General features: G+C 40.6%; 1 protein-coding gene across 2 annotated transcripts in view; it reads right to left on the bottom strand.

Moving 5' to 3' along the window:
* Positions 1-18211: 18211 nt before the first annotated feature.
* The window catches only part of NPR3 (natriuretic peptide receptor 3), a 63561-nt gene continuing 60710 nt past the window's right edge, over positions 18212-21062 (bottom strand). The window contains exons 6-8 of one of the 2 annotated variants that reach the window (XM_069492355.1): positions 20861-20996; positions 19346-19433; positions 18212-18323 (exon numbers count right to left, since the gene is read on the bottom strand). In XM_069492355.1, coding sequence (XP_069348456.1) covers positions 18212-18323; positions 19346-19433; positions 20861-20996 — 336 coding nt within the window. The remainder of the gene's footprint in view (positions 18324-19345; positions 19434-20860; positions 20997-21062) is intronic. The other variant, XM_069492356.1, reaches the window with a different exon arrangement.

Here is a 21062-nt window from a genome sequence, read left to right as displayed (position 1 = left end):
AATATGAGATGTGAGTTCAAAGGCAGAAGGGATTCTTTGTGATTGATAACAGTCAAGAAAAGATTCAGTGATATTTATCATCACTGTCTTAATATGGAGCAATCAGAATTACCTTAGAATCAAATATCTCAGAATTAGGAGGATTCTGAGAAATCATCAAGTCAATCCTTTATCCTATGGGTTCTAAAGTGGAAATCCATGAACTTGCTTTAGGGTGTTCAGACCCCCTACATTGTTTCCCATCCTCTGTCTCATTTGGAGATTCATCTTCTTCTATCCTGCCATTAAATAGTGAAGTTCCTCAAGGATTACTCCCAGGACCATCTATCCACATCTATGAATGACTTCAATAACTATTGATGACACATAATTTTCTCTCTCCAGCCTAGATCTCACTTCTAAATTCCAGACCCAGGTATTTCACTGACTACTTGACATCACCACTAAAAGAAACTTAAAGGCAGATTATACTCAATATGTACAAATCTACCTCATAATCTGCCTCCTCAAACCTGGCCCTCTTTTATAGGCCCCTTGTATCTATCCTTAAATCCCTACTGCCAAATCTCCACATAGTGGAGCATCTTTCTTTAATCCACATCTGACCGTGCTACACTTTTTCAAAAACACTTTAGCAGCTCTCCAGAGTTTGTCAGTTAAAGACTAAACTCTGCACATGGCTACATGGTTTTGGATGCTTTGGGCTGCAAATAACAGAGAACTCCTCATTCAACCAGCTTACATAATGATGACGTCACTTAACAAGAAGTCCTTAAAAATGGTGCCTCATCAGGATGCACAATTTTAAGAACTCCCATCCTGCTAATGTGACCAAAAAGTGTCATGATCCCACATGAACTTATTTGTAAAACACCACAGCCAATGAGCTTCAAGGTTAGAAGCATTTAGTTGTATTGGACGGAAATGTTTAATTTCAGTGTTTGGTCAATATGTTGGCACACTGATAGCCTTTGGGCTAGCTCCCAACAAAATAAAATATTCATCAATCATGAGTCATACATTCTCTCCTTGCTATGTACTTTGCTGTGGTGAATAGGTGCAGGGCTACGACTCAAGAGATAATAGGAAATAAAAGGGAATGTAAGAAGTATGATTTTTGTATTTTAGAGCCATGCATTAGAGGAGACACACACTGGGAAGTAAGGCAACACGAGATACCCAAAGGTATATCTCTCTTTCCCTCCTTGGGAATGGAATAATACTGACAGAAACACATGGCTGCCAAGCTAAATACAGCAGGTTCTGATTCAATATCAACTAAAATATGATGAATAAGGAAGTCGTTTGGGGTGAAAATGATATATTGCTTGTGGTCGTTCCTCAAAGGGAACCCAAGTGACCTTTGTGACCTCAGAGAGCAGCCAGCCACTTCAGCTTGAAGAAAGACCAAACTGAAATCAGGAGGAAGTAGACCCCTGTAGTTCTAGTGTAGTCCAAGCATATAAAAGGTGTGACACAATGACCACATGATGGGCTCCCAAGAAAAAAGCAGAAGCCATCATGAAGTGGTCTTTCCATCACCAGGAGACTACACAGAAGGTTTGCAAGGAGAGCTCTATAAGTTTTTGGAATGAAATCATGTGGAATTTGGTGGCAAATGTTTGCTGAGTGACAATTTTGGATGGAAACCAAACACGAATGTTCTGGATGTTTTCCACTCTTTGTCAGAAAACTCTTAATTTGTCAAAACTGCCTTGCATTTTGAAAATCACTTGAATCCCCATCTGCCTGTGAAAGCTGAACTGAGATACCCAAGGTTGACTGATCAAATGTTTTCAAAACAGTCATAATTCCAGGGATCTTATAGAGAAGTATAAGAAAGACATTGCCACCTCACACCCATTCGGACGGCTATGATCAAAATAATAACAATAGTAGAAACTAACAAGTGCTAGTGAGGATGTGAAGAAATTGGAACCCTTGTGCACTGTTGGTGGGATTATAAAATGTTGCAACCACTACAGAAAACAGTATGGCGGTTCCCCAAAAAATTAAAATTAGAACTATCATGACCCAGCAATCTCGCTTCTGGATATATCCAAAAGAATTGAAAGCAGGGTCTCCAAGAGGTATTTACACACCCATGTTCATAGCAGCACCATTCACAGTAGTCAAGAAGTAAAAGCAACTCAAATGTCCATCAATAGACGAACGGATAAACAAATGTAGCGTATACATACAATGGAATATTATTCAGCCTTAAAAAGGAAGGAAATCCTGTCACATGCTACAAAATGGATAAATCTTGAGGACATTATGCTAAGTGAAATAATCCAGGCACAAAAGGACAAATACCAAATGGTTCCACTCCATTTGGAGTCAAATTCATAGAAGCAGAAAGTATAATGGTGGTTACACGAGGGGCTTGAGGGTGAGAAAAAGGGGAGTTGTTTAATGGGTACAGAGTTTCAGATTTGCAAGATGAAAGAGTTCTGGAGATGTATTTCACAACAATGTGAATATACTTAACACTACTGAACTGTACACTTAAAAATGGTTAAAATGGTAAATTTTATGTTAGGTGTTTTTACCATAATAAAAAAGAGAGAGAGAAAAAAAAGAAAGACATTGCCAATGACTTTGCTGGCAATTAACTTTAGGAGAGACTGGGTGGGAGACTTCCTCACAAGCAATAGAAAAGTGGATGGGGGAAGGAATACAGAGTTTAAAGAGGTCTCTATCGTCTGTTGCTCCAAGTAACTTGAGAACAATTGGGGCTGCAGAGTATAAAGGAAGATGGAGCTAAAATAATAACCTCGGAATATAAGAGGGATTGAGTAGGTTCATGCAATATCTCCTTTCTGCTAACTTCAGGTCTCCTCAATTCTGAATGCCGTGGTAGATCCACATTTTTAGATAGCAGAGACTCACTCTCTCCTCCTCAGAAAAAACACTACCTGAACCAGGGGTGGGGACCCTGCAGCCTCAGGGCCACATGTGGCCTTCTGGATCCTTGAGTGTGGCCTTTTTAGCGAATCCAGATTTCACAGAACAAAGTCAGAGTTTTCATGTGATTTGCCCCAGTCTGTCTTGGAGAGAAGACTAAGAGAAAGTTCTACATCCCAGGAGCTAAAGCACAAGAGTAGGTTGGGCCTGGGGGGCAACCTGGCCATCAGGTGGGCCATCTAAAGATGGATGTGCATGGTTCTCCAGGCTGAAACAAGGCAATGGTTCAAAACAGTCGGGCTATGAGAAACCACATGATAACAAAGATCTGAAAACAAGGTGAGTCAGTGGGTCAGAGCCTAAGAAACAGAGACCAGTAGTGTGGAGTACAGGCCCAGGTGGGACATGTGACCGACAGAGGTTTCAGGACTTATCAGTCAGGTGGTCCAGGCAGCAGACCCAGGAGTCCTGCAGTAAAATGTTACCTGATGCCCCTGTCAAAAAGTTCCTCCCAAGAGTAATACAGACTACCCCATACAAAAACCCACCTCACTCACAGACCCTAATGAGGGACTGTGCCCATGCCTGACACTTCCTACTACCAGTAAGAAAGGGCATCCATTGTCAATCTCTTTCAGATTACACCAGATTGCAAAAGCTTCATTTCTGGCAGGATGGAGGATATGATTACCTGGAAACTGCCCACTGCAAAACAGCTAGAAATACTGGAAAAATGTAACAAACATTCTTTTAAATGTATAGTTAAACTCAACAAAAAATTAAGGGAAAGCACCAGGGATCCAAAATGCAGAAGGAACTGAATGAACACCAAGTGGTAAGAGCAGGAGCCAGAGGACCATTTCCCAGGTGCTAGGGGGATGGGAAGGTTGCCAGTGTGCAGAAATCAGTACTTGGGTTTTAATAGCCTTGCGAGAACAGAGAATGAACGTTTCAGAGAAAATTTGCCATGACTAGGTATCTTTCTTGGGTGACACCTAGCCTCCTGCTCAGATCCAGCCCCACAACTTTCTTCCATTGTCTGATCCTGAGGAAGAACACGATGAACTTAGCTCAGTGCTTCTCCTGGATACATTTAGCTCTACCAGAAAGCAGAGAACTTTGAAGCCACTTAACCACAATAACAAATCTTGGAGAATCTCAGGGTCCTCCAGCTTTGGCAGCATTTATTCACCTACAAGCCTTCAGCTACTCATCTACTCACCCAGATTCACAAAGTTTAGAATCACATTGTCTGCTCTCCCTGCCTGCCCCATACCAAGTCTTCTCGATTCTAGAATCTATAGCCCAGAAGATGCTGAGCCCAGAATCTAACTTGCCTTAAAAGGAACAGTCAAGCTTAGAAATTTCTTTCAGAAAGGTTAAATGTTCTTCCTTTTGCAAGGAAGCAGTTTGCCTTTTTAAAAAAGCCAAATATGATGTCTTTCCTTTAACAAGTCTCCGTAGTGACAGCTTCAGTCCTGGCCACCTCAAGTCTGGGCCAGCACCTAAGAGAAGAATCGGGGGTCTCAGAAACGGCACCAAACTATAAGGTCAGGGAACCAGTAGACACCTGGAAAAAAAAAAAAGGAGCACATGGTGACAGTGAAAACAGAGTTCCTTATCGGTGTTCGTTCTCCTCAAACAAGGAATTCCGTGTTTTCCTGAGAGGTAAATCTGAGAAGGTCAGTTAGCCCCGAGATGACTCACTGAAATGCACCCAGAGTAGCTGCTGTATGTTCACTGGGAGACCCCCATTGGCATCACAGGCTGTAAATAATGGTCATTCCTAAGAGGTAACAAGAGAGGTTCTGTCAGCTGTGCAATTACTTTGTTTTGGCAGGACACTTTGGAGTCAAGAAAACATTGGCTGGAATTCAAGGCCAAGATTTTGGATCAGCTGCCACCATAATTTTTCAGAAATGTGATGACTATTCCTCAAGAAATAGTTTCCTAAGTAGGCTGCAGGAATGTCTCCTGTACATGTTCACAAGGGATTTAAAGAATGAAGCCCTTGGGGGGCCTACCAGTACAGCTGAGTTACCCTGGGCTTTTCAAGCAAAGGGCGAGAAGTCCGGTCACATTAGGAACCCCCCTGACCAACTGCAGTGAAGGAATTAGAGTGGCTTTCAGTGAGAAAGGACATGCCTGAACTCTGTATCAGCTGCACAATATATGAGCACAGTAATATAAAATCTGTCTAGATTACCTAGATGGAGCTGCTTTTTTTCTGTATTGCCAGTTCCATGCTAAACTAAACAGTATGAGCTTCCTACACTGCCCAGTATCCTGTTTGGATGTAATGACAGTGAAGAGGAGAATCTTGTGAACATCTGAATGACTCCCTGGCCCTCTAGAAAGCCACGGAAGTCATGGATGTGATAAGAATCTCAGAACAAAATCCTCAAACTGGGATCCCGCCTAAAAGCCAAGTGCATTCTTGGCTTCACGCAGGAAAGGATTCAAGAGCAAGACAACAGAGTAAAGAAAAGCAAGTTTATTGAAGTAACAAAGAAACAAAAGGAAAGCTTGTTCCATAGACAGGGCAGCAGCTCTCTCTCAGAGTAGCAGAGAGTAGCACTTTGTCAGTTTCCGGGGTTCTTATTTTATACCTTGTATTTAATTTTATGTTAAGCAGAGGGAGGATTATTCATAAGATTTCTGGGAAAGGGGTAGGAGTTCTCAGAACTAAGGGTCCCTCCCTCTTTTAAACCATACAGGGTAAATCCCGGAGTTGCTATGGCATTTGTAAACTGTCATGGTGCTGGTGGAAGTTTCTTTTAGCATGCTAATACGTTATACAAGGCATACTGAGCAGTGAGAGTAACCTGAGGTCTTTTTTTTGTGGCCGTCTTTGTTCTAAGCTGGTTTTGTCCCGCTTCTCCACAGCCTCCTGTTTTATCAGAGACCTTGATTTGGGTCTTATGACTCTTTATCAAACAGGGCCTACTGGTTCCCTATCTCAGATGTACTCACTTTCTCTTTCTTGCCTATTCCTGGTCCCTTATTTGCATATCAAAAAGCATCATCCATCCTTTAAAAGTTCAGGGGATCATTGCAGTTTGAGTATCCAAGTCTATGTCCTGGCTTGGAAAACATTCTCTGCTCTTTTTAATTTAGCATAATATTCCTTCTAGACATTCTATTATTAGCTGTATAATGATAACTCTATAATATAAGTAAAAACTGTATAATAACTGTAGCTGTCAAGTGAAACATTTACAATGTACCTGAGTTCCTAAGATAGAAGCAGATGAAATTTGGGGGGTGGGAGGTTGGGTGTGAAACAGAGAGTGCACTGAGTCAAAAATGTCCTCGTGGAAGCACAGATAGGATGCCTGTGGAGACACTGAGCACACTGGCCAGCAGGGAAGGGAGAGAAATGTTAGCACTTTGAGGGTAGCAGCAGGGCCATGCAGATGACAGCCTGAAAAGATGAAACGAGCCATTCATTTATTATCAGTTATAGTCATCTTAGTAATTTTATAGAAATAAAATTAAGTATATTAAAAAACACTGCTCTATAAGAGATTTTAAAAAGATAGCAGCTGGTCTCTGAGGGCTTATATAGTTAAGACAATTTCTAAAATGGAGGCTGACGCTGAATCCTTCATTCTACTTAGGAAATTATATTCATTACTCTTGGGGAAACCTGTAAAATTTTCTTTGCTTTGATATGAATGTACTTAAATTGATTCTACATTACAAATATAATATTTAAAATGTCACAAGAGGTACTATTCTGCAGATGGATATGGACTGAAGTCTTATTTGAAAGGCTTATTGTGTCTCAGTTTTTGGAAGGCCTACTGTGTTTCCATTGTTTTGAATTAAATTTTTATTTTCTGTTTGTTTTTATTATGTTCCCAACTTTACCGTGGGTGAAGTTGCACGGGTATGTGGTGTGGGGATGGGAGCAGTAAATTTAGGAGGCAGTAAGAAGCCTGGAAGATTCAACAGCAAAGCTGCCAGTTTTCAAATTCCTAGCTATTCTCTTCCTTTTGTGTCACCCTCCCCTTCCTATCTGCCCACCAAATTGCAATGCACAACCTCACTAAAATACTGAGGGTTTCTGGTGAGACAACAATTTGGGACTATCCGCTGAGTCCATAAAAGCATTTTTGTATTTTAAGGATTTCTGTTACATGAATCAAAATCTCTGATATCTTGCTAGACCCTCAGAACGGCACTTTCTCCAGGGCCATTATGAAGCTGGGAAGTGTATCCTAAAATTCAAGGTTCTTTTTAGGGTCAGAGGTGTCCTTCATTCTCTAGCATAAAAAGAACACTACATAGGTTTTTTTAAGCCCTGGGCTCTAATTTTGGGTTTACTTAAATAAAATCTAAGAATAGCTTTGAACCAAAGCTTACTTAAATGAGAAGATATATAATCTTGGATAGGTAGAAATGAGAATAAAATGCAACAAGTATCCTTATTGATATAAAGGGATTTAGAGTCAGGGGCTTTTCTTTTTCTTTTTTTTTTTTTTTTTTCCTCTTAAGTCAAAACTGCTAAGTTTAGAAAAGGCTTACAGTAAGAAAAAAATGCTCCATGTCATAGTTTGGAAGGATCCACTACATAAAAGCCTCTAATGTGTTGTCACATTATTATCACGATCATTATTGTTATTATAATAAGCTGATCAGTAGTGATCTGTTTCACTATAGAAACTGCTTGTAAGTGTGGCTGTAAATTCAACATTGGGGCCTGGTTTTACGAAACAGCTCTGAAAACTTTTCAAGGAAAGAGCAGTGGTCTGAGATGTTTGTTTTGCCAACGGTTTTGGTTTGAGGATAGCCTGTTAATCGCTCAACTACAGTCAGAATGTGAGAGATCTTTCAAAGGAGGACAGAGATACACTATTAGGAACCTGAGCTGGGACACAGGTTTTGTGTGGACCTTAAAAAAGAATCAGACAGCAGGGATTTAGTGAACAGATTTCTGTAAGTCACTGGGATACAAAAAGAAGGGACAAGAGTGTCCTGGTTCCCAGAAGACAAGATATATTCTCATGTTACAATGAATAAACTAGCGGACATGATGTAATTCCATCAGGCAACAACAGACTAAAAGAATTTGTCTAGGCTCACGGATTTCATGAATTTCAACCATGTCAAAAAAATGTTTTAAATTTGCCAACTTTTTAAAAATTTTGTCAAGGAAAAATAGAAAAAACCCCACTATTATCACTACCGTTTTTTAACAGAAAAGGCATTTTCACAACTTATACACAAAATCATAAAGTTATGATGTCAGAAAAAAGATTTAACTATTGCCTTAAATATTGATATTTCATATCTGATATTTAAATATTGAATCAGTTTATGTTTATGAACATTTCCCTATACCATTCTAATTTTTCTTATTGCAGCACAGACTGTTAAAACTCCCTGGATTGACACCAGTCTACAGATGGGTATTTGGGAAGCCCTGAACTGCAGTGCTAAATTCTGCTGCAAAAGTGCTCTTTTCCTTATCATCATGATTGATGTATGATAGGGCAGTGGGGACAGAGGATTAAAGGTGGCAGGGCCTCTGGAGGGTCCTCCAGGCACACGTAGGGCGTGAGTGATAGCACAGTGACTGTGACGCTGCCTTCAGCAGAGCAGAGGAGCACTTGGCGCTGGAGCCAGATTTCCTGCTATCACGCCCTGGCTCTGTCGTTTCCAGACTGGGTAGAGGGCAAGTTGTTTAACCATTCTGTGTCTCAGAGTTGACAGTGCCTGCCTCATGGGGCTGTGGTGAGGAGTGTGTGAGACACAGGGCTTAGACCAGCTCATGGCAAAATCCACGCCACACACGTGGGCTCTGATCATTGCTCTGTGCCAAGAGCCTCACACCCACAACTTGGTGTATGCCTCCGAGTCCTCGTCTATGGAATGAGGTTAAGAATTAGAAAAGACTCACACCAGGGCCTCAGTTATGGGCCAGTCTTGACACCAGGAGCCCAAGAACTTGACGCACTAAGTAAGGGTTACCTCGTGAAAATATTAACAGCCACTACTGGTGCATGTCAGTCACCGCTTGAAACCTTACAAAGGAGTTCTTATCCTCTGATTGTACAAACGGGGAAACTGAGGCTCAGAATGGTCCTGTGGTTTGCAAAGACCACACAGCTAGCAAATAGAAAAGCAGGGATTTAAGCCGTACAGTCCTTCTTGTGGGAGGCCATTTAAGAAAAACACAGTTTTAAGAAAATCTGATTTCATAATGTTTCATAAAGCAGAAATGTTATGAAGTGAGTATTAGCATTACAGAAACACTACAATTTCTTTGAATAATAATTCCTCTGGTGCAGGAAATATTTTGTTTTGGAATCACTTAGTACTTGATAAAGAAGCCGAAGAGATAGAGACAGACAAATCTGTGGTGTCAGGGAATTCTTTGAAGACCAGCCACTTGGAAGTTATAATATTAAAACGATAAATAATGTGGCAATAGGAGAGATAGTACAAAACTCACCAACTAGCTGTACACACAGGGTTTGCAAAGCCCTAAAATAAATTAGTGCAGAGAGATGGGTATAAGAAGATCAGGAGTGTAAGGATTCTGGCAAATCAGAGAGCATCTGCCCCATCCAAAGGCATTCAAATTCCACTTTTTTTTCCCTAAATACTAGCTGCCCAAACAAAACTCATCTGCAGACCACCCATTCATAACCCCTGAGACACAAAATAAAGGAGAGCTCATTTGAGGTTAGCATAAACAGAGTAGCTTACTGGGGAGACAGGATTTGAACTGCAGCTGAAAGATGGACTCAATTAGAAAGCTAAGGGTTTTTCAGGCAGGAGGAACAGTGGGAATAAAAAGTTCCAGGCAGGGAAATGCAAGGAATGTTTTGGGGGTGACAAATAAATCAATGTACGTAAAATTCAGCACAATTTAACTTAATCAAAGGAATAGTGAATAATAAAGCAATACGGCAAGACTGAGGGTTAGGGATGTGGTCACCAGGTGTGGAGTATGGAATCTGACCTGTGAGGAAGGGCAGCCATTAAAGGTGTTTGAACAAGAGAGTAACATTGTCAAATCAGTGTTTTAGGAAGGCTGAGAGGGCAACTGTGTGAAAAATGAGTTAAAGAGCTCAGAAATAAGAAGGATTAGGAGGCTGCTCTTTGCTTACTTTGGGGTAACATGATGACGACCTTGTTTAGTGGCAGTGGAAATGGAAAGGGGAGAGGGGTAGGAGTCTGACTGGGCGTGGAAGGTAACGAAAAGGAAGCGAGGTCTACTCACAGAAGACTGAAAATGACGCTATGTGTCGGATTAAGCAGTTTGGCACAGCCACTTTCCACAGCCAACAGCCTGACTTTAAACCCCGGCTCTGTAGCTATGAAACTTTGGGCAAATGACTTAGCCGCGGTGCCTTGGTTTACGCATTTCTAAGGTAAAGAAGATAACCATAGTCCTTCCTCAAAAGGGCTCAGTGCAGGTTAAATCAATGCACACATTTAAGGTGCTCAGCCCCACCCTTGGCATGTGGAAAGCTCTCAGTAAATGGCTAGCATCATTAAATGCACAATGACGTGCACTCTGCCCATTCTTATTTCCCTTTTGAATAAAATGCTGACAACAGTCATAAAGTAGTATATGGTTAAGATACCAGGTGGCAAGTTCTATTGGGATTCAGTTTTTTGCTGGATGTTTGCTGAAAACATAAAATACCTTTGATACCACCCATGACGTTTTTGCTAGAAGACACAGATTTCTTCATACACAGGTAGGTGGTCCTTCTGAAGCATTCCACAGAGCCAGTTGTGAACAGAAGTTCTCTGAAAAGGAATCCGGAGAAAAGAGAGTATTTCAGTGAACAGAAATCGGAGAGAAGCAGCCGCCAGCTCAAAACGAACGGACCAAAATATATTCCAGAGAACAAGCGGAAGGCTTTGGTTTTATAGCGTAAGTTCCCACCCAGGGTTCCCAATCAGGTCTGTTTATGCAAATGAAGGATTGAAATTTGCTTAGTTCTGATTGGCCGATAGAGCTAAGCCCTGATTGGTTGAGGTAGATGAGCTCTGATTGGTTGTCTTTGTCTATGCTGGGAAATCCCCCACCCGCCAACACCGTTAAGGAGTTGCTGTTGTTGAGTCTGGGACAAAATGCCAGCATTCTCCGGGAAGCTCTGGGGCGTAGGGAAGCCAAAGAGGACACATGAGGGTCCTCCGTGTCCTGAGGGAGCAGGTACTGCTCTAACCAGTCACAGCAGCTAAGGGATGAATTCCAGGGACAGTCCTTAGGGCCCTGTCAGCTGGGGGAGAAGGCAGGAGGCGGAAGGCAGGTATGGCAGGTTTGGCCTGCTGGTCTAGCGTTGGCACCTCCACTCTGAGGAGGAAGCACAGATTTGAATGAAACTGCTCAGGCCCTCTGAAAGCTTCAGGGACAGTGTGGCCATCACTGTCCCCTTCTGAGCCCTTTGGAGGCGGAGGGGGACAGTGTACGGAAAAAGGACCTCTTGTCTCTTATCTCATCCTCCAGGAGGTCGAGGCTACTTGCCATCAAGACAAATTGAAAAGAAATTTGGTGTGCATGACTTTCAACAGTAAAGACGCCTCTTGTCTTGAAGTCCCCCAAAATTATGATTTTGTCTCCTTATCCAAGGAGACAGGAGAGTATAATAATAATTCGATTGAATGTTCCACTATGTGCCAGGCAGAATTCTAAGTGTGAAGTCCTCACAGCAGCCCAGTGAGGTTGGGACTAGTATTACCCCTATTTTCACAGAAGGATCAAAGCCAGGCTAGAAATCCCAGGAGTCTGGCTCCAGAGTGTCCTCTATGAAATGGGAATGACAGAAGTGGCACGAGGAGTGAATGGCATAACTAACGCCGAGCAAATAGCACATCATGCCCTGCTCATCCAATTGCTCCTCTTCCTCCTCTCCACTCCTCAAGAGCTTTAGCAGCTAAAGATCGTCAGGGTTACACAAGGCCTACAAAAGGAATTTTCTTTCTTGGCTCTGGTTTGATGCTAATAGCTGGTTTATTAGATTGATTTTTTAAAAGACATGTGGCCATTGGTACCTCTCACAATAGTGGTTGCTATTTAAGGCAATGCCCAAAGCCCATGATTTAGAATTAGGGAAGGGCCCTAAATCAATGGTGTTTGGAGTTACTCAGAGTTCCTTTTGGGGGACATAGCCCCAGTAGGCAGTCATGAGGCATCTGTGGCCTATCGTGGGATGCTGGGTATGCATGAAGTGAAGTTCAGAGGGGACTGGGGAGGTAGGAATGGGTGGAAAGATTCAGTGAGGCCATGGTCCCAACGGGGATATGGGAAAGTCACAATGGGAATGTCTATTTCCTGGCAGAGGTTTCTTGGCTCTACTCTTCATCCCTGCCACACCTTTCCACATCATCCTGCTGCAGAATCTCTTCAAACACGGGCACCCAGTGGAGTGGCATTTGTGGTGTTGTCCAGGGACCTCATTGGCGGTAGAAGCAGCAGCAGGACCAGGAGAACATTGCTCCAACTATGCGCTATGTGTTTCTCAGTCTTAAAATAAATCGTGAGTAACTTCCCAGATGGTGCAGAAGCTTTTTACAACCCAGAGGCAACTGGAGATGATGGAGGCTAATTAATCTGCTTAGTATGATGGAACCTGTGGAGCTGTTTAGAGTGACAAAATTGACTTAGGATCTCTTTAAAGTGAGCAAGGGACATAATAATATGACTCAAGGAGGCTGTCTGTAACCATGTAGTGCTCTTAAGCTGTAGAGACTCAAGATAACTGTTATTATTCATGAAGATTTCTTCCTTTACCTTCCAATTCAAGGTTTGCCTCTCATTTTAACAATATATTGTTTTCTTATTTCTGCAGGTCTTTCTTCACTGAGCAGAAATTTATGAGTTCTTTCAGGGGTATCATTCAAACATTACAATTCATCAGGGCTTTTGACTAATTGATCTTTTACTTAAACTCGTCACAACAGAACAGAAAGTCCTCAAAGAATATGGATATGCACAGTGTATGTTAGTTTAATTATAAACAGAAAAAAGTTTCTGTGGGATGTATTTTTTAATGAGAACACATTGTTATACTGCAAGTATGTGGCATTCTTGCTTACAAGAAACATTTACAAGAACACATACACATTTATATCCAAACACCAAATGAAGTAGATATTTTAAATGAACAGTTTGCACCAGAAATAAAATATATTATACAAAATAGGAGTTATATCCACAGTTATTAATTCTCATTTTCTACACAAAACAATAAATTAAATCACATTATATGCAGATAGTTCTACTTACATTAGAATAATAAACTGTGTGTAGCTTATGCAGCTCTCATTTTTACTTTTATACCAGACTCATGGCAAGTTTGTACTGTTTGGTAGTCCTATATTAAAATTAACAATGAATAATATGGCCCAGAAGACACGGGCCACAGAATTGATCCTCCACAGTGTCTATCCCACATCCTCTTGGTGTCAGTTATCCACCATGCTTGGGGAACAGAGCTCAGATTCCTAGGACCCAACACAAAGGTGTGCAAATTCACAGCATCTCCAGGCCGTTGAGGAGCACTTCATTGCTGTCTTGTAAGTGAAAAATTAAAATTAAAGATTTTAAGATCTTGGCATTGAATAATAAATAGGACACCCTGTTTCAAAATCTGAATTTCTCTCTTTCTTAGCCTTCTCTGCCCAATCACTATGCACTATGACAGCTTTGTTCTCCTAGCAAATACAAAATAATTTGGCAGCCTCTATTGTGCTTCACACTTGGTAAGTGGACCCTTTATTCCTTGTGCATAGAAATGTAGGTCTTTAAACATACGAATCAAAGCAATGCAACATTGTTGCTAAGTCTTGATTCCACTTGTTTAAATCTTTCCCCTAGGAATCATCTCACACCTGACACATCAAAGAGCTATATAACATATGGATTTTTACTTATGAGACTCAGCTCCCACTGAAACCCTTTCATTGTGTTTGAAGTAGCTTAAAACATGAACATTAACAGCATCAGCTGATTTAGAATACTTTGCCTTTGGTATGAATTAACATTAGTGGTTAATGAGAAATTTGAACAAACTCCAATCCAGCACCTTTTGAAAGTTATTTTAATCCTGCATTCTAGCTGTGGGGTTCATCTGTAAGAGACATTTGTGAAATCTGCATTCAGAACACAAAAGCCAGGCTTGAACTGCCCCGAGAGCATGTGTGGTCAAGTTAGAGGAAAGGTTCTGATTAAAAGCCAGCTCCATTCTTAACAACCGGCATTATTTTTGTCTTTCTTCCCTCTGAGGAAGTATGGAGGCCAACTCACAAGTTTCTACCTGCAAGGGCAAGCTGCTGCTGCATCTCTGTGCATCTCTACAGCCATGCTGGACATGCATGGTGGGGGTCAGGAGGAGGAAGGGGTAGTGAAGACAGTGGCAGCCTGCAAAGCTGCCCCCTTCTGTTTCTTTTGGAGGATCAAGCTTCTGATTCTTCTTGCTGGGCATGTCCTAAGCCTCTTGCTGAGTCTGGATGTTGAAGAGGGACTAAATTTTGGTTATTCTTCAGTTCTAAAGACCAACTGAAAAAGAAAACAGTCCCTCGAACACCACCATCTCATTCTCTCTGCTTCCACACTGCCCCTAGAACATATCCTGTATTTTTATAGAGTTGCAGTTTTCTCCACTGAACAAGAAATTCAGCTCATTACCACCTTCCCCATGAAGCCCTGAACCACAGGGTGTAACTAAACAGAACCCATGAAACACGTAGCTGGAGGGGCCTAATTTTGCTTGGCATTTGTCTTTATGTCTGCATCCACTCAGGATCTAAGTTCTTTGTGTCCCAAGAAACATAGGAATTCCACAAATAGCCAGTGTATACTCACATGCAAAAAGGTAGTGATGCCACTGGAACCTACTTTCTGAATCCTTGTCACTGTCTGTATGAGGTCTATGCAATGGCTGTAATGTCACTGTTGACTGCATATCTTATGCCCCCCAAAATCAGCCACAACCAGAAGGAAAATGTTAAGTTTGGGGCAAAGAAGGTACATGTGCCTTGAGTAAATTAATGATTCTAGAAGCCTATGAATAAGGAGAAGTGACTGCATTCCAAAGCAGCAGTCTTTGAATTTAAGGGAGAAGAAAAAAGGAGTTGTTCTCTTTCCATACGTTTCTCCTCTCCCTCCATTAAACATAGCTTTGAAATGTAAAGAACTATCTTAAGGTCTGTGGAACCATGTCTGTGGTTCATGAACAGACAAGCTGATGGCTCTTCAGAGAAATGTGATATTTACAGAGGCTTCCTTGTAGAACCTGTGGTCAGTCTGGGGGGAGGTATAGACTCCATACAGAAAGTTCTTTTCAGATAAACATTATCATCTGGGGAAAGCTTTCATTTTTGAGTTCCTCCTCCCCCACCATGCACCCCCTACCCCGCCAAAAATCTAAGAAGACAATGATGACCATAAAAAACTATACTTATTTCTAGCACCAAAAAGTATATAAGCATTTTGACCTGCATCAATGTCAGCTAATGTTTGACCAGATGAGAAAATACTGATAAAGTATCCTTTTTGAAATCTGAACACTCTGGATTTCAGGGTAAAAATTTATAGAATGATTTAAGAATTAAAGCCCTATTTATTTTACTATATGTTCTGTGGCTACTGGCAGGGTATGCATGAGTAATTGTCAAATATATTGCTTAGCAGTCAGGAACTTAAATCCCAAAATATAATCTTCAGAGGTCTTAACCCAGGGTAGCCCTAGGCCAAACACCTACACTTTTAGCCAAGCTTTTCCACCTTTTTGGAGTTCTCAAAACTTAACAGAGTTTTGGTAACTCAAAGAAGATTTCAAGGAAAAAAGAATAGATAAAAGATGTGTAAATAAGCAGTCAATCTTAAGAACACTGGAGTTGATTTCAAATTGGTATGGCATCCATATACCAGAAACCTCATGATTTGTTCTGCCATTTTTAAAAGACTAAACTCTCACTTATCTTTAAGATCATATCTAGAGATATAATATCAAGTTTATAACTATTCCTCCACCTTAAGTAGAACTAGAAGATATTTGCTATATAAATGTTAGCATTAATGAGCTGCTATGTAAATTCTAGAAAGATTAGAAATGTTTATACCCAAAGACTGCAACCAGGTAGAGTGTTTTTCCCCCTGTAATAAGCACATAGGCTTAAAATGTAAATGTTTCTTACAAGCACAAGATAATAGAAAATGAATATCTCTAAAATACATAGAAAACATCATTAAAAAATAAAAATGAGAGAGAAATAAGCTCTTCAAGTAACTAAGATGGACACAGTCCTTCCAATCTGTTTTCCTTTTGGGAGGCCCAAACTATCCAACATTTTGCTTTCCTAGATTTTACTTCTCAAACTCTCTTCCTAGGTTAGAATTTCTGGAGTTTTCCTTTTTTGCCTTCTTTGTTCCATCCTTTTTGGAATTCAGCACTTTTCCTTTGCATCCACAGCATGGAGAAATACAACATAGTTGTTTCAGTTGATCACACTTAATTCTTTTATCATGCCCTCCCAGCTGCCTGCATCCCATTTTTCAAACAGTCAAACAGTTGAGGGGAAATGAGCCTCGCACAGAAATAATCTGTTCACTTTGACTCAAGTGGGAGCAATAGAGGCCAACTCCTCCTGGGGAGCAAGCACGAGCCAGTGTCTAGGACATGTAGCTTGCACTCACCTGGTCTTCCTGTTACCTATGTGAACTATGACCTCCATCACTACCAAGAATTGCGCAAACCCCTGTGTTTTCCTCCCTATACATGGCCTTTTATAGATATTAGTATAATTTTTATTAATAAAATGGTTTTTCAAATGCTGAAAGCATTATTGAATAAAGACCCTAATAACATCATTCCAAGATGGTACACTAATCTTCCCATTCCTCCTTCACTATCTTCTGTACAAATTTTAAGTGAAAATGGCAACCTGAGTTGAAACCTATGTGGGGAGTACTGGGTGCAAAGTACGTATCCAGTAAATACTTACTCAATTTCCTTATATTCAAATTCCTTGTATCCACACTCACCCTACTGTTACATGGTTATTGGTGGGTGACTATAAAGCTCTGTGGAATTGAAAGAAAAGGAATAAATACTTAGATTCCCTCTTTTAACCAAAATCATCACTGTGAATTTTGGTAAATGTCATGTATACAATTATTTAACTTATCATGTCTGTGCTTAATATCAAGTTCTAACTCTCAATCAAGTTGTTCTTGAGGAAAAAGGGCTGCCTCCCTTTATAAAACTCTGCTTAGTTCTCATAACTTTTCACTCTTGATCTTGAAATTCATCATTTGGCCAGAATTGGAAAGGATGTTACCCTAAAAGAACTTGTATTTAAAGCAGTTAAAATTCCAAACAGTTAAAAACTCATGTATTCCTGAAGAGTTTGTAACCTGAACACATTTCCAGACCTCTGTAATTAAAGCAGCAATCAGTGTTTGGCTACGGCCAAGGGGAAGAGGGAAACAGACAGAAAAAGAGAAGCATATTTCATCATTATTGGTTTGTTGTACACTTTCCCCATGCTTTTAAAATATAAGTGAAATTTAATCTTCAAAATGAAAAAATAGACACATTTCCTAATACCAAAATATAAGATTAAGATACTTAAAAATAAAATGTGAGTGCGAAATAGGGCTTTTTTATACATCAAAAAGGAAACCTTTTAGACTTGCTTTTCTTGTGTACATCCTCCTATCTCACTAATATTTACAACTTTCCAGAGTAGCTTTTATAAGACAACTGAAAGACACAGGGAAGAAATTCTTTTTCGAGCTATGAAATTAGAACCTGAATGTAGACACCGGACAGAGCAACCCTCAACCACAAGTCTGTCCCCCAGCCCTAGAGAGAGTACTGCTGTCATTCCAACCTGGAGATTTTTCATTACATTTTCCTCTTATTGGGTGTTGAATGCTTTCCAAGAATATTCTACTTGTGAAAATGATTTTATTCTAGCTACAAAACATTTCACTGAAGAAAACCACATTTTATACCCTTGTGTGAAATGCCCCCAAAAGCCATCAAGACATGGAGACATCAGATTTTAAAAACATCAGTCTAATCATATGCCCTTGATACAGTGTGAACATTTAACAGAGTGACGTTATATCCTTATAGTTGTTTGTCATGAGATGAAAGGCCAGGAGGCAGATGATTAATTGTAGTTCCTGAGCTTCTAAAGAAATTTTAAAACGAAATGACTAACTGCTTAAAAGAATGAATTCTTCAAGAACGCCCCTTCTGTTTTCATCGATGTCTTTCATCCCATCTATCTCCTTAAAGAATCTCAGGCAGAAAAAAAAGGGCTTCCTTTAAGCCACCGAAAAATGAGATCTGATGGAATCTTCCCGTAACTCCCGATGTTTTCCAATGTTACTTTCTTCTTGCTGGTGTCGCCTCTCAATGGTTATTCTGTATTTCTTCCTGAGTAAAGGGAAAGTGAATGTAGTAAGAAAACTTGGCTCAAAAACACTATGGTTCCTCTTACAAAGAATGCCCTAAAGGGACATCTGGGTTTGGGTTGATAAATGAGAAGTGACAGAATATGAAACCCTGGTCAGAGATTAAAGAAGTGTGCCCTGAGGCATTATGCCCCTATTCAAGGGGCAAAATTGGCATGCTTTCCAAAATGCCATAGAACAAGCCTTCCCCTTCTTCCCGGGGAGCCTTGGGGGTTCGGTCTTGTCTATTCTGCCACAAAAGTTTCCCTGGCTCCCAGGATATGCCCTAGATAAAGATCAGATTAAGTGTACTGTGACCAAGGGAACAGGAATACAATGTTCCCACAGAGGGTCACATATTCCCAGAGTTACATTTCCATACAGAAAAAAGAAATCATGCTCTGATGACTTATGAATGAGCCACAAACTCAACCACCAAAGATTACAAAGGAATGGGCTGTCCTGGCAGGGTGGAACAGTCACTCAGCACCTTGAACACACGTACATTGTTACAATTTTACAAGCCTTGGGGCTTAACCACGGTGGTAACTAAACATACTCGTTCTCCAAATACTGGGCACAGATCAGCCTGAGAGCACGGGCTACTCGGAGCTCCCTCCTGCTCTTTAGGAAGGTGAACCCAGGCACCTATTTCGGAATTGGAAGAAGCCTGAGAACGGGGAGGTTGAACCTCTCCTTTGTCCTCTCTCCCAACATATGCATTTGGTGAGTGATAGACATTCTTGTCAGAATATCTGTAATCAAAGGACAGCAGTGGCTCTGTGTCCCACAGGTGGATGCAAAAGAAACCCACGCCCCCGTTACCCAGTATGCTAACTCACTGACCACCGAACCCAGGCTCACACCAAAAAGATGACTTGGGTATTTTAAGCACCATGCTCCTTGGGCAAGAGAAAGCTGTGGACAGGTCATAAAGAGGAGCATGCAAAAACAAGTGGAGAAGGCAGTGAAGGAGAGTGAACTTAACTTTATAAACATCCTCACCTGAAAAAGTAGAAGGCCATCAGCAAACCAGCTCCTAGCAAGGCCCCCACGACAATTCCCGTCACCGCTGATTCTTCTAGGCCACCTGCTTGAAAAACAAACACAGATGATCAGGGTTCATTCTGAGAAAAAGCAATGCCTCCAGTTTCATTCATTGGAAGATTCTTGATTTCCCACTTGAGGCAAATTTTCTTTTCTTTTTAAAAAATACTTTTTAGGAAATCCTGCACTTTGGTTCCCCCACCCCATGCAACAAAATTTAAGAAGCATTTGAGAAAGTGGTAGACAACCCCAGTTTCTGGTTACTGCTAAGAGAGTGAGCGCCACAGGAATAAAGGCTGATTGAAGAAGAATTTGAGGAAAACAGGAAACTGAAGATTTTGGATATAGCCACATTGGTTTGAGTCTACAGTCAGAGGAGACAGCCAGATGGACCATGACACTGACCCAGCACTTGTTATTTTCACAGAGGAATGGTGACACTTCAAAGTGCTGGAAGATTTGGTGAAAAATTCATTGGGTCAATGTTCTGTTTTTAGGTGTTCTCTCACCAAAGCCAGAATTTCACGTCAAAATGTCCTATATAGCTTTGTGAAAATGTGAACAACAATTTGAAACCATCCACTTCAGTAGTGTCCCAGTTATATAAAAATGACAAATGGTAGCTTGTATATAAAGAGTTTAGAATATGGCCTTCAATGCGCTCATGTAATCCTCACAACAGCCCTAAGAATTGGGTCTATTTCTTTAATTTTACAAGGGTGGGATTTCAAATCCATAACTCCAGAGACTGGGTTCTTAACACACTTCCTCCTTAATTCCTTCCCATAATGATTGCATAGACAGAAACAGCTCACGGTTTGGAAGACAGTCCCCAAAGCATATATATATTAGTCTAAAATGACCAACTGGCCTGAAAGATCGATCTTCACTTTATTCTCCCTCAGTAGCTTATAAAAGGGTCTCTCTAAAGCTATGATTTCTAACAGTTTTCCTATTTGTGAGCTACTTATAAGAACATCCATTTGCTTCTCTATTTATGGATGAGGCTGTTCATAAAAACAAATCTACACTTATTTGCCAATTTGTAAATTTTCAGGTGTTTAAAGGGATGTTATCTGTTTGGTTCTGAGGAGCTGGAAGATGACTACAAACTTGGAAAATCAGAATGAGACTTGCTATGAGGGATGACTATATTAATGAAATTTTGTAATTGATATTTCAATTTTTCCTAAAAGTGGAAACCTCGAACAACTAAGGGATTATAGTAAGAGATGTAAAAATAGGGACAAGCCTTCTACCATTTGGGGAGAGAAGAGTGAAAGAGAATAACCTAGAAGCCTCTAATACAGGCAGGATGCCAGTTTGTGAATTGTTCCATGTGTTTTACCACATCAGAAAAAAAAATGTGAACTTTGAGAACAGGAACTCCTGGAGAACACGTGTGTTTTAAACTTGCATTACACCAAGACTAGAGATGATGACATAAGTAACAAATTAAGTCTCTAGACTTACATGATTTGCAAGGAGAGCTGTTAGTGTGCTCCACAATTCTGGTTTCATCTATTCTCAGTTTTAAAGGTCCCCAAGGATATTTGACATTCGGTCGCATTTCAAAACGACCTTCTTTTCCAAAGTAATCACCAATAACCTGGATAAAAGCAAAAAAACAAATATATAAACTGAAAAGTCCAAGAAGGCACAAAGCTCATAGCCT

Source organism: Eulemur rufifrons, chromosome 17, assembly GCF_041146395.1.
Source record: "Eulemur rufifrons isolate Redbay chromosome 17, OSU_ERuf_1, whole genome shotgun sequence".
NCBI lineage: Eukaryota > Metazoa > Chordata > Mammalia > Primates > Lemuridae > Eulemur > Eulemur rufifrons.
Note: the sequence above shows the minus strand (reverse complement) of the source record. Positions and strands in the feature narration are given on the sequence as shown.